Source organism: Anas acuta, chromosome 1, assembly GCF_963932015.1.
Source record: "Anas acuta chromosome 1, bAnaAcu1.1, whole genome shotgun sequence".
In the NCBI taxonomy this organism is placed as follows: Eukaryota; Metazoa; Chordata; class Aves; order Anseriformes; family Anatidae; genus Anas; species Anas acuta.
The window spans coordinates 8,429,885-8,446,838 of record NC_088979.1 but is presented as its reverse complement, the minus strand read 5'-3'; the positions used below and the strand labels follow the sequence as shown (position 1 = coordinate 8,446,838).

General features: G+C 36.9%; 1 protein-coding gene across 1 annotated transcript in view; it reads right to left on the bottom strand.

Annotated features, from left to right (window-relative positions):
• Nucleotides 1-2,779: 2,779 nt before the first annotated feature.
• The window catches only part of TMEM135 (transmembrane protein 135), a 177,454-nt gene continuing 163,279 nt past the window's right edge, over nucleotides 2,780-16,954 (bottom strand). Inside the window, exons 10-15 of the mRNA XM_068667673.1 lie at nucleotides 14,024-14,191; nucleotides 10,833-10,896; nucleotides 9,998-10,074; nucleotides 8,243-8,341; nucleotides 6,725-6,792; nucleotides 2,780-5,158 (exon numbers count right to left, since the gene is read on the bottom strand). Coding sequence (XP_068523774.1) covers nucleotides 5,026-5,158; nucleotides 6,725-6,792; nucleotides 8,243-8,341; nucleotides 9,998-10,074; nucleotides 10,833-10,896; nucleotides 14,024-14,191 — 609 coding nt within the window. The 3' untranslated portion in view covers nucleotides 2,780-5,025. The remainder of the gene's footprint in view (nucleotides 5,159-6,724; nucleotides 6,793-8,242; nucleotides 8,342-9,997; nucleotides 10,075-10,832; nucleotides 10,897-14,023; nucleotides 14,192-16,954) is intronic.

Below are 16,954 nucleotides of genomic sequence, written 5' to 3'. Positions count from 1 at the left end.
CACCACGGGCAAAGCCTTGGCATTAATATTTAAAATTCTTGTGACCTCCCTCTCTTTTAATGAGCAAGCGGAAAACTCCCTGGCCTGTGCCAGGAAAAAAAAAAAAATCCTCCAGATCAAAGTGGATGCTAATTCACGTTTGTTCCTTGCTGTGTTCAAGGGAGCCTGTTGGTAAAATGAGTCTTGCATCTGAAGGAGATGGAAGGATAAAATCTACGAGCTATAAATGGTGAGTGCTATGCCCTGAGCGACACAATCCCATTTCAGTGTGGCTAAAGGCAAAGGTTTTGCCAGTTTGTCAACAATAGAAATTTTATTTTCCTTATGGGGGAGAAAACATGCACATCTTAATATAAATGTATCTACAGGAAATTGAAATAAAATATTCAGTCACTTCTGAGAAGAAAACTCATGATATGTGTAGCCCAAAGGTAAGAGTCAAATTCTTCTGCTGTATCCCCAGATGAGTGGGAGGAAATTTGTTTTGTAAAAGGAAGCAGCTTGTAAAGGCAAGATCCCCACCTGCAGTCACCTCTGGTGGATTCCTCCTGGGGGACAGTAATGGGCGAAAAGCTGGGAAACACAAGCCTCCTTCATGATGCTCACTGCTTAGGAACATGGGTCTGGAAATGGAAACTTCCAAACCATTGGTTAGGTCCACCAAAACGATTCCACTTTCTCCAACTAGATTTTGCTACATTCTGCCCTCTCCCTGGTCCTATCTTTTTTTCTGTGCCACAACAAGAATTCACAAGCCTTGTGCTCGTGTAGAGCCCTGGTGCCCTACTTCTGCTCCATAGTCGTGGAAAAAAATAAACAAAGTAAAGGCTCAGTGTACGCATCACTGATTTTCTTGCTCTCTTTTTGTGCCTTGTTTGTCTATACGCATCCCAGGACCACCTGGCCAGAAATAATTGCTACAGGCACAGTTAGAAATTGAAATACTTCTACACAGGCTGTCCTGAATTTTTTGTTCACCAAGCTTAGATGAGCTCAAGCAACAGATCTGTTGGGGATGTCACCAAGCATTTGGAATGAATGTCACCAAGCATTTGGAATGAAACCCTTCCTGCTACCTCAAAACACAGAAGTACAGTGGCCTTGGTAAACAGAAGGGAAGCTCTCACAGGAGAAGGGGACCAACTTAACAATTTTCCAAAAATTGAGTTTTACAGACAGTTTGGTGAATTGTCCAATCTACGATGGCTGAGACCATGAGGAATGAAAGCATCCCAGGTCTGCGAGATGAGAGATTGCAGGAACCTACAAGGAGAGCAGGTTGTCCACAATAAGGAACGCATCATGGTTAACTGTTGTTCAGGAATTATATACAGGAACATGGAGCTTCTCGACCGTGCAACAGAAACTGGTATTTTCTAAGAGCACCTTGCCAGGAGAGATGCTTTCTGCAGAAGACCATGCTTCTGAGATTGTCCTGAAGACCCAGGTGTGAGAATACAAGGAAGCTCAAGCCTTTACCTCCAGCAATGAATCACTGATCAATGAAATCACTGATATCTTATTATGAACTGAGATGGCATTATGTATAAAAATGAGTCATTTTAGGTACCTTTGTTTTTATTACTGGCTTTAAAAGTCAAAACTTCTACTGGTAGAAGTATCTACTGTGCATGAATCCAGCAAATCTGCACTAATTTCAGCCCTGTGCTAGAATGAAAATAATTCTGTAAAAAACCTCCTCTTTAGTGGATCTCAGATGTCAACATCTTCCAGTCACCTCTAGCAGGACTGGAAAAAAGCAATGGTCTTCAATGGGAGCAATCACATGTGGCCTGAAAACCTGCTGAAAGACAGCAGACAAAGAATGAGTATCCATCCATCAAGTTAGGAACTACAATGAAGGGGATTTCTGCAAAATATACATAACGCAATATTAAATACTAGAGGAATCATAGAACATGCACAAATGACCGCAACCTTCTCTTTGGGATTTTGCACATGTATTTTACTTGCTGCCAGAGTCTATTTGCCAACCAAGGAAAGCAGCGAAAGCCTGGCTGTAGTAGGTCTCCCTGCCTGCTAAGAGCAGTAGGGATGGCAATGGCCATTAAATCCTCAGAAGAGCCCTGCAGGCAAACAACATGCAGCTCTTTCCTTAGGAAAAGGTAAAAAGATAGCCCAACACAGGCATATTGGCTTCTGAATCCCATGAGCCATGGAAGATGCTGCTGCTTTTGAGATGCCTGCAGGGAGGTCAGCACCACCATCCTGCACAGCCTCCCACCAATAAACCTCCATCTGAAGGAACTGTGGCGTCTCCGTTTGACCCTTGCTTCCCATCATCTCTTGAGCAAGTCTCCCCCAGTACTCCTCTCTGCAAAATCAACTTCTTTTGCAAGGCGCTGGATGTGATCAGGCACACCCATCATATGATCAACAAAAGAATAAAGCTGTGCCATGTCAGGTGGTAGGGAACATCGCTGTTTGAGTCACATGAGGCCCAACCATCCGGCCACATGGTAAAGCCAGAACTGGAGGCGTGCTCAATAACCAGTTCTGTGGCTTTCTCTGTTTAAAAGAGACAGATTGAATGGTGTCAGCTAATATTGTACAATTACCCGTGAAAGTACAGAGCTGCAGTTGTCAGCTGAACTGCTTTTGCTTTACCTCTTCACTTCCACTGCATCAGGACTTTATATTTTGTAAAAAATAAGCACAACTTTAATGGTTGGTCACATTCCTACCATTCCTTAACCAGAGTATTATTTCAGTCATGATTCCAGATAGCTAATTAACAACAATATTAACAAAAAGTCACTTTTTTCAAGCAGCAACTGTTTATTATTGGGAAAAACATTAGGACTTTATTTTATTTTTTCTTACATATACTTGATTTGAATAAAAATAATTTAAGTTTTTTTATTTTTTATATTACATGAAAATAAAACAAGGACTGTGAATTCTGGAAGCAAGAAAACTTAGACAAAACTTGTTTAGCTGCTGAGATGTAGTACTTGCATTTTTTTTTAAACTCAAATAGAGAAACAATCACAATTGTCATTCCAGTGAAGAAAATTATTCCATTTATAAAATATTTTGAAGTCTGAGAACAGTATATAGTTACACTAGAAAGTATTTATAATATATTGTGTGAGTTCTAACGTATTACCTAAAATATATAACTTTTCAGACTTTACATGGTCAAATATTTTAGACCATATTCCAGTGGAAAAACACTACAAATTTATTACAATCCTCTTAAACTTCTTGTTGAATTAACTTTTATTTCCTTTTGAGGAATTTTAATATAATATTTCAAGCAATAAAATATTGCATACAAACTAGCCTGTAGAATTGTATTTGCACTAACTGGACAACTGCTGTTTTAAAGGTTGAAGCACCTTTAGAAACAATGATAAAGCATCACTGTTGCAGTAGCTGATGAAGAAGCAGATTTTGTGCACAGACTGGTACAATTTTCATGACATCTTTGTAAATCCAATAAAAATTACTGTTTAGTCAGTAATAGGAATTTAAACTAATGGCAATTAAAATATGCGTAAGGCTGGGGTAGGATTACAGTGTTACAAGACAAAGATTCTATTAATTAATCCAATTCATATTATCTGACAAAGACTTCCAACAGAAACACCGATTATTTCTTCATTTTTCTTTTTAAAATACATGCAACCTACTGTAATTTTTATTCCCTAGCTTACCACGTGTCTTTTCAGTTGAATGTGAACATAGTTCATCTTTCCATTAAGTTCTAAGGTAGCAAACACCATTCAGCATCACCTGAATGGGCTCTAGTTTAAAAAAAAAAAAAGCCCCCAAAAGCAAAAAGGCAATTAGCATGTCAAGGTCTTGCTTTAGAACACAAACTATTATCTGTAGAAATATATGCAGGGTAAAAATGAGATGGAATTTGAATAGGTATTTATTTGCATTGAGTACTATATTAAGTTTAAAGTAACTGTCACAGTCATGGCTGTCTGATGGGCCAACAGAAAACCATTCTCCAAGTACAAGGTAAAAATACTATTAATATGATCGTCAAAACAATCTAACCTCAGGGGTCAGTTCCCTTTTAAAGGCCACTGGAAATGCTAGCTGGTATGCAGTTTGACAAACAAGCCAATGCCATCTAAATGGACAATGTCAAGCCCTTTAAAAATAAACATTTAATTTCAGGATATTTTGGAGGATTTTTTTGTTTTGTTTTGTTCTTGGCTTTTTTATTTTTGTAACCGTCTGCTGTTTCCAGCACCATCTCGGACGCTGAAACATTTTATTCCTTCCCCTGCCTGTTTTGTCATTTTCCACTTGGCAGATACAAACCACCACACCCTGCTGCTCCTTATGGTGCACAAGTCACTGGTATTGCCTTTTTATTTTCCTTGTCTGTTATCCATATCGTCACTGGGATTTACAGCCCTGGAATGTGATTTCTGCACTAATATGCTTTTTTTTTTTTTTTTTTTTTAACTAAGGAATGCCTTACTTTGCAACCATAGCTCTGTAAAAATATTGTCTTTTTAAATAATGAGTGGGCAGTGGCTCTTTTCAGATAAATCAGCAATGCAATTTAGAAAGACAAGGAGGCATTTTTACCAGACTACAACAGTTTTAAGATCAGGAACAATTCTGGACCTAACCTACGCCTTATGTCTTCCTTTCTAAACTCAAAATTTCTTTTAGTTTTACCAAGAAATATTCTACTGGTCTGGACTATAGAATTTTTGAAATAATTATGCATATTTATGTTTTATGTATGTTTTACTTCTCTAAATATATTACTCATTTGTTTAATTCATTCAGGAATCTACCATACTGTCAACCAACTACAGTAACCCAGAAATATGTGCTGTATGTGGAAGGGGCTTAATCACTAAGCCACACTTTCCTACAAAGCTCCAGTATTGTTGATTGGTAAAAAGCATTTCTCATTGAAATAATACTGAAGTGGAGCCCACACCCTCCTCCATATATATGACTGTTAAGTTAATTAACTTTTCAGGACAAAACGCTGATCACATTCAATGACAAGGTATACTGTCATCTTCAAGACAGCTCCAGAGGTAGCTCTGGTGGTACAACAGTGTATCTCGGGTCAAGCTTAGGCGTGAAATCCTTGAAGTTCTTAGATGCTTCAGTACCAAATACATCTAAAACTTTCCTGTTCATCAAAGCAAACCTAAAAAATGAGAGAGTGAACAGATTATTCACTTAAACAAAAAAAAATAATAAATTGCTGTTAAAATTATTTCATTTCCATGAAAGACTATCCAAATCTTTGAAATGCAGGCTTCAGCCTACACTGTTTACAGATTGCAAGTTTTTCACCTTGGGCAAAAAAGACATGAAAAAATACATTTGACAATCTGATCACTAGTGTTTTGACTTGATACGCTTTATATAGCATGACTTATGTAAAAAGAAAAACCTTTAACTCCACAAAAAAAGCCCAAACAACTGTCTACTGTCTTTTCCACTCGAGTGGAACATAACTTGGCCATGCCTGTGTAAGTCTGGGTAACAATTTAATGGGTGTTACAACCTATTTCCATCTCTTTACTCTTCAAAATTGTTGAGTGAAAGACCTTCTAAATGTCAAAATAATCTGCTTCTATGGAGAGTGTCAAAATTACTGTTACAGATATTTGCTTCAGAGGAAATAAAGGAGCAGAACTGCATTTCTCTTCCCTCTTCTCTTTCAACTAAAGCAATCTTAGAATTAATATAAGAGAGAAAAATGCAGCCAAAGTTGGACATCTGCACTGACATCATCCACCGTATCATGTTTGTACAGCCTCAGAGGTTGCCTCTAGGCATCCCAAGGAAAGCTTCCCACCACGTCTAGCAATGTATTAAGTCACCTAATGTCCAGCTAATAGTGTGCTGTGCCATGGTGTGTGTAGGTTTAACACGCTCCAGGGACTGGCCTCTGATTTCTCTTCTATTTTTACAGTCTGGACAGAGACGATCTCTTCTCTATGCTGTGCCTCAAATCACAGTAGGTTGCATTGAAAGGACTGAAAGGAACTCTCAGGATTATCCAGATGTTACCTTTTATAATCCCATTCATAAACTGATCTTCACTGTGATTTGGATGCCTTGGTTCTGCCATATAGCATATCCATATAATAATGCACACTTCACTAAACTGTATTTTTATAAATCAATTAAAGCAGAATCTATTTTAAAAGGTAAGCACTTTAATATATTAGAGTGTAAATTCTTGCTTACCACTGAAAATTTTTCATTAGGTTTTCCTTGAAAAAAATCCTTTCCTAACTGAAATAGGTGTTCTATAAAAAAAGTTGAATCTTCAAAGCACTCTTAAGAAATATTCAGATATTTCTACTAATACTTTTAAACATATAGAAATACCATGTTGTAAATCACTGAATGTATTAAGTGATTCCTTCAATTTCTGTGTTTGTTTACTGGATTCTTCATATTTCACTGAAATCTGAAAGCATTCCACCTTTCCAAGTGAAAACAGATAAAAAAGCCTTGTAGTTAAACTCTCATCTGCTGAACAGTCTTAACCACATTTAAGTCTTTGCTCCTGTCATTAGACTAAATCAGCAGTTAAGAACTTCAAGTGGACTGGAAGCCACTTGAAAAGCAAAGTAAATACACAGGAAATTAGCCCATATGTACTGCTACAGCTATGCTGTTGACAACAAATGACACAGAAAGTTGAATGTGATCAATGGTATGTTTAGGCAAGCCATAACATACCCAGATTACATACCTGCCCTTTGTTAGTCGTAAAAGAAATTTCCAGTATGAAGGTCTCAGGTTCTGAACTTCCATGACAGCCTGCAAGAAAAATAATCTGTAAGAGCCAGCTGTGAAAGGTTCAGGGGAGAGCCTCATCTGGTACATTATATTGCCAAAAGCAGTGATCATTGGATGGTTACAGAAACATATATATGTATGTTATATATTATACACATAGATATAAATTCCTCTTATGATTCATAAAAAACTAAACTAAAAGCAACTGTGATCATCCAACAATGTCCAATACTAGCAGCAGATACACTGCTCACAGCTGAAATCAGTGCTGCATATGAGCACCACCAGCAGATACTGGTATTCCCAGAATACTATCTTTCAAAAGTGGTGGCAATTAATTTAGATCTTATTGTTGTGTAGAGAAAGCATAAATAATTCTTATCATATTTTGTGTAGTCACCTTTACATATCCCTTTCCATATCTGAAATAATCTTTCTGTTTGACTACTTTTCCATCTCACTCATGAATATAGTGAGGAAAAAACACCTCAGTATAGATCTCTTTGCGAATTTCTCCCTCCTTCCTCCCCACTAAACCTAGTAATTTATTTCAAGTCTTGGATTCCTTTTTCAGCTAGTCATTAAGCAATGAAAAAAAAAAAACTTTCCTCTTTCTTCATAATAACTTTATTTCTTTTAGCTCCATATGATGATCTTTGCCAGTAGTATTTTGAGATCTCAGTGTCACAGACTGTCTGGCACATCCCCAGTACTAAAAAATATTAGTTTACTTTGATATTAGAATGAGAAATAACCACAAATAAATTGAAGCAATGAGGAGTAGGAGTAGTGGATCTCTTCTGTTGGGCGCAAGACAGCAGAAAGCTGCTTTATGTTTTCTCTTTACTGATGGGCACAAAAATAGATTTCATTTTCTAGAAAGGGGCAGATGTAGTGGAATAGTGTAGAGAGTAATTGGGTACCACTGAAAAGGACATTTTATAGTTAATGCAGTCAATAAAGGGGCTGAAGATAAGAGTACATGATTGACTTAGAAATGATAAAATAGCTTGTTTTAAATGTAGGACTTAAGATTTCCTTGCTAGTTTTTGCACATTCTTTCACACAGCTAACTTTATTTCAAGTTGGTTGAGAGGGAAAACTTCCATTTATTTTTTTTAACGCTGTAATATTACAATAAATTGTTTGCCTCCTTGAGAAATGGTCCTTTCATATGCTTGTGAAAGTCCCTACATTTATATTCATCTCCTGGGTCAATGTGTTTTGAGATCCTTTCCAAAGAATTCAAAGCTTTATATAATGTATTGAGTTACAAACATATGAGAAATTTGAGTCACAGAAATGATCTTCCCACAGTGACACTCAAAAACAGGTTATAGGAGTCCTGATTCACAACATCTTGCTGAAATTACTACATGATATTTTTCCTATTTCACTGTATCTTCATTCTATTCAACATTTCAGTTAAACTCAGAGAAGTTCATATGCTATTCAAAGACAACATACTTACTGCCTGAAAGCATATTGATGTGGAAATGGCATAGATGATGCTGTCTGCATGTGGAAAATAGGGAACCTTCCCTGCTTCAATGCCTTTGAAGTATATCGTCTATAAAGATAAACAAAATACTCTGAATAAAACAAAATAAATTTAACGTAGCTTTTTACATTTATTATACATTTTCAAAGTAACAGGCCAACATTACTAATCTATGCTCATATAATTTTGTATATGTCCATAAATGTGTTATTGATTGAGCTTGCTTATAGAAGTTATCCAAGATCAATAGAATAAATGGCTATAAATGCACAGAACAGGACTTAGCAACATCTGGAGTGTTAAAAGGGTAGTATAGATCTTAAAGATAAAAAAGGGAAAGTTTGCTATGCTAAATTCTTCATTTTAAAAAAGCAGAAGAATAATACAATAACTATTCCAACAAAGTGAATATTCACTGTTCTTAAACAGCTTGAAATCACGTACTTTTATTTCTGAGAAAACATGTAAAGTTTATTTTCCTGAGCACAGCTTGACCTTCCAAAGCAGCACACGCCTCTTTGGTCAGTTACCCTTGGCTTGCGTAAGACAATAAAAGTAGTTTAAAAAAAAAAAAAGGAAAGAAAGAAAGAACACACAGCACTTTTCTTATTTCACTGCAGCCTCAATGTCTCAAACTCAAGAGAAAACCATCAGCAATACAAGATACTATTCGTGTTTTTTTTCCATCTGATATTCCACAAGTCAATATGGACAACTCAGAGTTGCTTTTATGCAACCATTATGTGAACTACCTTCAGAGCTTGAATCTAGGATGACAAGGAACAGAAATAAGCAGCGTATAACTTCCGTTTTATGTTTAATTTTATACTTAAAAGAAAAATACATTCCTTCTTTTTATTCTTGTTAAAATGAATTCTGCACCCACAAAGGGGATGGATAAATATTACTAGGGAGTGAAGCCCTTGAGGTCTGCAGGAGAAAGCTTTGTGATTCAGGGATGACGCATAACAGGAGAACACTGTCGACTTATTCCAGTGTTGCTGCTGGGGAAATAACCAGGACTAAGTCTTGATTTTATGGAAAAATCACAGTAAGAAATCAAAAGCTGGTTAGCAAAGTATAATCAACACAGAAAACTCTACAAACATTCTTAATTTTTTTTTGCCCCTACAGGCTCTCAATTTTAACAAGTTCATAGAAATAATTCAAACCGGAAAAATGGTAATTAGAACAAAGTTCTTTGCAAAGCCGGGAATTCAATCAGATTAAGCATACTGACAAACAACTTCAGCTATAGACTAAAACTTAAGCTATTTTGAGTTATCTTAGATTGCTGAATGCCAAAATTAGGGAACAAAGGCAGGAAGTTAAGCTGTAGCTTTTGGCAATAAATCTGCAATTAAGGGCTAGTTTTGATTTACATTTCTGGCAGAATAGACAAAATCCGCATTCTTGAAACTTTTAGATTGAAAAATCTGCAAAAGCTACAAAGCAAAGAGCTATCAGAAAAGATTACCAAAAATCATGGAGAATATACACGAAGACCAGTGTATAAAGACCTTTTAAAATGAAACACAGAAAGGAAAATAAGAAAGAAATGAGACCACAGAATGGCACTGCCTCTCGGCATGTCCCTACTAAAACACAGAACCGCTATACAACCCTGTATTACACTGCAATGTTCTAACAAAGCTTATAAAGCTCATTTTCTGCCTTGAAAAAATATATACAGTAAAGAGTTCTGTTACAAGGTTAACATCCTACCTCTACTAATTTGGACGCCAGATACATAGAGATAGTAGTACTTTTGTAGAACATCATAGAAATTCCTGCTAGACACCCTGTAACAATTAGAAAACACAAGCATTATTAAGATTGTGATTTATTGCTGCTGTTGCCATACATCAGCTCAACAGATGAACAGATGTTGCACAAGATGATAACTTTTTCGGCTACAACAAAGTTCAGTGATGTTCTTGTATTGCCTATCAAAGTATGGTTCATGCCATTACAAAAAAAAAAAAATAAAGGAATTTTGAAACTATGAAACAAGTTTGTGGCTCTGATCAGGAGCACAGCCTCAAATTTCCTCTCTCATCCCACAAACAAGAGAGACCTCTGACGTTTCAACAATGCAATAGGTGCACAAATAGGAGAGAAGGGCCTGCAACACTACCTATATTTCATTGGAAAATAATCCTTCTTCAGATTCAGTTGAGCTCATCCTGTCAAATGTGTTTTCTTTCACATATGGAAGTGCCAGTATTCGAACCTCTTATCAAAAGTCTTAGAAAATAAAGGTTAACTTTACATTTGTGAATACAATAATTTATTGTCCTTAAAGCTGAACATGAAAAACAGACCGTTTGATTGAATTTACCTTACAATTTTAATGAAAGTCTTTATTTGAAAACACTTGTAACACTACTGTGTGTTTCACTACTTGAAACACCACCAACACAGCCTTAACGCATACAGCACTATTTTTATCACATAATTCTGGAAAGGGAACAGGAGGACAGACATCCAGCTATGTGCATTACAGAAATACTTGCAGAATCCCAACACAGGCAATACAGGCTTCTTATCATGGACTCACCAGCTACAAGTGCATGAAGCTCATCATCTAGGTTTCGTACCCAGCGCAGGAAGCAACTAGTACCCTGTAGGCAAACAGACAGCAGGATTAGCCCAAGTTATTTCTCTTTCAGCATTCACAGACTGGAGATATCCTGCTGTAAACTAGTAATACAGCACACAGCATGAATTAAGGATATAGTGTGACAATACCCATAATCCACACTACCTGAAGAATTTTATTTTCAGTTGTTTACTGTTACTGTTCTTTTCAGAATCAGAGAGCAAAACAGTTTAAAATAACAATCTAATTCGCATGTGTTCAGAAAAACTAAATTTGAGAACATCTTCATTTGCTCTAGTTGTCTTGACTCTCCCATGAGAAGTCTGTCACATCCTCTGCATTGTTTTTTCCAACTGTTTTGGAAATCCATATTTTGCTGCCAAATTTTATCCCTGGTAAATTTCTGTTTGTTTCCAAATTGTTGGAGACTTGCTTAGCAGGGCCAGATCAAGTGCTGATGGCACTGAAACAATATTATATAATTCTGTATGACGGCCTGCCGACATCTATTTTGATATATGTGTCAGCCTTTTAATCCATCTAATGTGTGCTTTTCATGGAACAAAAGAATAATTTATATTGGAAGAGATTTCTGGAGATCCTCTGGTCCAACCTCCAGGTCCCATTAGAGCAGGTTGATCAGGAATTCATCCAATTAAGTTCTGAGCATCTCCAAGGACAAAGACCACATAGCTTTACCAGGCAACCTGTTTCAATGTCAGGCAACCCTCACAGGAAAAAATATTTCCTTATATTTCAACAGAATTTCCTGTATTTGAACTTGAATCCATCCCCTTTCATCCTGCTACTGCATAACTCCAAGAACAGTTTGTTTTCTCTGCATCCTTCAGGAGGCATAAATAACAGTAAAATCTTCCATCAGCCTTTCCTTCTCCAGCTTAAAACCCTGTTCTCCCAGTTTCTCCTTGCACATCAAATGACACAGTCCTCAAATAAACTCGGTGGCCCTCGTGAACTCACTGCAGCATTTCAGGTTGTATCAGGAATAGTGTAGCCAGCAGGACCACAGAAGTGATCATCCCCCTGTATTCTTCTCTGGTGAGGCCACACCATGAGTACTGTGTTCAGTTTTGGGCTCCTCACTACAAGAAGGACATCGAGGCTCTGGAGCATGTCCAGAGAAGGGCTACGAAACTGGTGAAGAGCCTGGAACACAAATCCTGTGAGGAGCAGCTGAGGGAACTGGGGTTGTTCAATCTGGAGAAGAGGAGGCTCAGGAGGCTCAGACCTTAAGGCTCTCTACAGCTACCTGAAAGGAAGTTGTGGGTAGCTGGGGGTCGGCCTCTTCTCACACATAACTAGTGATAGGACTAAAGAGAATGGCCTCAAGTTGCACCAGAAGAGGTTGAGGTTCGAAATTAGGAGACATTTCTTCTCAGAAAGAGTAGTCAAACACTGGAAATGGTTGACCACAGAGGTGGTGGAGTCACTGTCCCTGTAGGTGTTTAAAGAAAGGGTAGGTGTGGTACTTAGGGACATGGGTTAGTGGGCAGTATTGGTGGTAGGTGGACAGTTGGACTAGATGATCTTAGAGGTCTTTTCCAACCTTAATGATTCTATGATTTCAAAGTCTTGAACAATGCATTGAAATTAAAAAAATACAGAAGAAGAATATGTCTGTGTCCCAAAACTGAATTACAACACTCAACTTTACTACTCAAAATTGAGTAGTAAATTTACTTTTTTAATCTTATTTTAAAAAAGGAAACCGAACTACCATAGCCAACTGACTTTTTATAAAACCTTATTTGCTATTTGCTGACAATAATTAACAGTAAGGCGGACACAAAATATTAATAGTACAGCTACTGCAATTCTACAAAGGCATTTCAGACACCCCTTGGGGACAAGTTTGACTTTTTTTTTTTTTTTTTTTTTTTTTTAAGTAAGGCAGAATATAATTCCTTTGGGTTCAAAATACGTCAAGAAATGTTTTGGCTGTGATTCAATCTTTTGGACTGATTAGGATCTCTACTGCCCTACATGCTTAACTCAAACTGGAAGAAAAACATAATGCATCCCAAATTTATGGAATGTAAACAACAGAAAGCACCTACTTAATAAATTACAAATAAAGGTCAGAGTATTTGACCCTCATAAAATTAACATCCATAGAACTTACTTATACTTCAGTTGCAGTTAGAGGTTATAAAATAAATCAAAATCATTTCAGTTTTTGCATTTTAAATACTTTCATTCTCTAGAGGCACTTTTCCTAAAATTCAAGCAACAAATGAATTTTCAAGTAAACTCTGAATAGGCCATTTGCACTTTGACATCAAAAACTTTAAACTCGGTAAACTTAAAAATTCTTGTGTTTCAATCCAACTACACTTTAAGTGAGATTCTGTTTTACTTATATATAAGGGTTTAAAAAAAACACTAAGTAATGTTCACCCTAAATAATACAAAATTCTCTTAGCTTTGGAGAGAAGTGAAGTGGCAGTTGAAAAATTACATGTGTGATTAGGAACATAAAAGTGCAAAAGCCGCTTCAGCACTGCAGTATGTAACATACTCTCCCTTATAGCATGTGTTTGGTTACATTCTGTTTGGCATTAATACACATAATTCAATTAACTTCAACAATGTTGAATGAATGTGTATCAGTTCACAATCTGTCATCTTATAATGATGCAGAAGGGTCGATTTCCAAGCGGTAAGTGCTATGTCTCAGTTGCACATGATGTATGTTCTGCAAGCTCCTGCTATTTAGGCAAGTAAGGATTCCAGAGACATTTGAGCCAAAAAATGTGCAAATGGCTTCTCTTTGGCAACAATGCTGTTACTGCAGTCATCACTTGTGTCTTCATGAAAATGTTTCTGTGTAAAAGAAAGTCCCTTTGAAATATGAATTCACTTTCTCTGAAGTATGCCTATCTCCTGATATTGATGTCATGCTTCAAAATCTATCTGGCTTATTCAGAAATGACAGAAAAAATAGAAGGAATGGAAGATCTGTTTGCTGTTTATGGTTTGATTATCACAATGCTACAGAATTTGTCAATGCCATTCTGTAGAAACCTGTGTCAGTAATATGAAGTGGCTAGACTTTTTACCTCATCCTGATGTTCTGAAAAACAACATAAAAAAAGTGGCATTCAACACTCTGTATGTTATAAACTTACTTTGTATATACTGACAAAAGATCCCAGAAAAGCTCCAAGCTGGAAATTTTCCTTGTTGTAGAAGAGTGAAAGTAGCCGGGATGGCTCTGTAAACAGATGCCGGAAGGTGGATGGGATCCGAAGGCAACACTGGATCAGGTAACCAATGCTAAACATCCTAATGAAGCCCTAAAGAAAACAGGAAGAAACCACAAATACAGAAGAAGGAAAATAAAAAATGTCTACAGAAGTACTTATTGACATTGAGCAGTTTAAAACCCCTTCTCCATATATTATAGAAAATGCATTTCCATCTTCAAACTTTTTTTTCCTGTCCAGATTCCCCAGTAAAACAGCAAAAGCAATAAAATCGTAAACAATTGACTCTCCTTTAGTTTGTATGAATATCTCATAGGCCTCAAAGGACAAACTCTATTTGTCTTTTGCTCCAAAATTCTGTCCTCTGAAAGAATCCTGATGTCTTCCAGGTTACTGACCAGCTTTTAACCACAAATGGGTACAGAGGAAAGTAATGTGGTAGGACAAAAAAAAAAAAAAAGCACTTTTACACTCAAATGTCTGGATAAAGCACTAAAGCAGTAAAAAGTCCACACAAAATAAATTTCAGAAAGTGGGAGAATTAGAAATTGACCCTGATGGCTTGGCACATGCTCATGTACTTTTCCCTCAACCAAACTGGAGGCTTCAGGAAGTGTACAGCAAGATAAAGTACAGACCCAAAGGGGAGATTTTGTCCAGAAATATTGAAAAAGGATAATGTGGGTTCAAATGATTGTTTCTTCCTCTTCCCCCTTAGATATGGATCTGCTATTTTATATCTCATCACAAAACTACACTGGCTGTTTCTTTCCAAATCCTCTTCCCCAGTTTCTTGTAATTTCCTCCAAAGCTTCCTATCATCATTCTTACCCTGTGGCTGAACTTCTCAGAGAATTCTGAATAAAATCTATCCATTGTTTGGATGGATGATACCTCATCTGAAAACTATCCAAATACTGTGCACTCATTGTTGGCAAATAAGGCAGGACCCAACACTCGTGATTTCTCCAGCCCATTTTTCAGAGCGTACTCAGGGACACTCAGATAATTGTAGAGACAGTGGTAACTGTCAGAGGCCTCAATTGAGCAACCTTTCCAACTCAGAAACTCCAAACATTTTTCCCTCCTGTAGAACTTTCTAATGCATCTTAAAGCTCATAAAACTATTCTGGTTAAACATCCAGTAATAAACTTCTTGAAACAATTACTCTCCCTGACAACACTCATTGAGTGTTTATAGGAATCAAGTGGAAGAAACTATTTTGTGTCATCTGGTGATCATGTCATACAATAATAGAATGGTTTGGCTTGGAAGAGACCTTAAAGACCCCCTGGTTCCACCCCCCTGAAGGGGCACTTCCCACCAGACCAGGTTGCTCAAAGCCCCATCCAGCCTGGCCCTGAACACTTCCAAGGATGGGGCATCCACAGCTTCTCTGGGTCCCAGTACCTCACCACCCTCTGAGTGAAACACCTATGATCCAACAGCTATGCATGAAAATTTTCCATTTCTTCTTCTACTACTTTTAAAGGTATGTAAATTGTACTTACTGAACAGCTACTGACCCAGTGTTTTGTGATCGTGTAATGAAAATGCTGACTGAAAGGTATGTATGGTAGGCAGAGTTCTAAGTGCACTGTGTATTTTGTGTAGTTAAAATGTCAAAGTTAAGATGAACATAAATCCGCACCTGAAATGAACACGTAATCTAGCATGAAGTACACAGCCCTCATCTTGAGAAAAAAAAATAAATAAATAAAAGAGATGATCACAGTACCAGGTACCATTATATAAAAAGAAAGTCCTAAAAATACCAGTTATGACCAAAGCCCAATGAGAACAAACAACAATAAGGTACACTTGATTTTTTTCCTGGCTGTAGAAAAGACCATTCAGATGGGATGAGGAACACCACATTAGGACACACTTCAGTTCCAGCTGGCAAAGAATCAAATATATAACCGCCATTTTATTTTTATGAGTTGCAAACTTAGAAGTGCTGAACTGCAGGATTAAGGCTTAGTTTTGATGCACAGCAAGCAGCAGTAAGTAGTGCACAAAGTCTTTCCATTTAGCTCATTAAATCGACCAGGTGAATGCATATCACATATTTATAGGTGCTTTTCAAAGTCACAAAAAGTATTACATTTTAGATCATATAATCAGTGCATGATATTGTTACTTTTATCTTCCAAAAAGACCTCAAATAATAAATAGTAAAGTGTATGTAGGAAACCATAATAAACTTAAGTGAGATAAGTAAACCCTGCTACAAGCTATTTCTCCACTGAAATTTAAAATTGGGACTCACATCAGCCAGATGTAGCAGCACAGTAAAACTACATATCTGCTAAACTCATGGAATAATTCTTTTGAGAAATATATTTCTTAGAAAGTTAATAATACAGTCAAGATATTGGCTATAAGTCACTTCGAGATATACACATGTGCACATAAATGGAGTCCAGGAACATACCAAAAACGAGTCAACCTGTTGCAATGTACTAGGAATTAGTTAAGTTATCTAAAATAACTATGCACATGTACAGCAATAAAAATCTTTATTCTGGGTATACAGTAGTCCTTGTTCAATCAAGAGACAGAATATCCAGCTACAATCATTAGAAAATAATCTCATATTCGTTTTGGTCATATTTGTCATCGGGTACTTTGTGAGAGCCACCTGTTATCATCTGCAGCACTGACAGAAGAAAAGAAACTGCCCCTGGCTAGGTTTTCTTCATTGTAATCAACAGGAACCACAAAAGAAAAATACAGTTCAACTGCCTTCGTTAGCCTGTCATGCTCTCTTCAAGCATTTACAAAACCAAGATATTTTACATGTTATGTATTCAGAATCAGAAGGGAAGTGGATGAAATCAGGTGTTAAT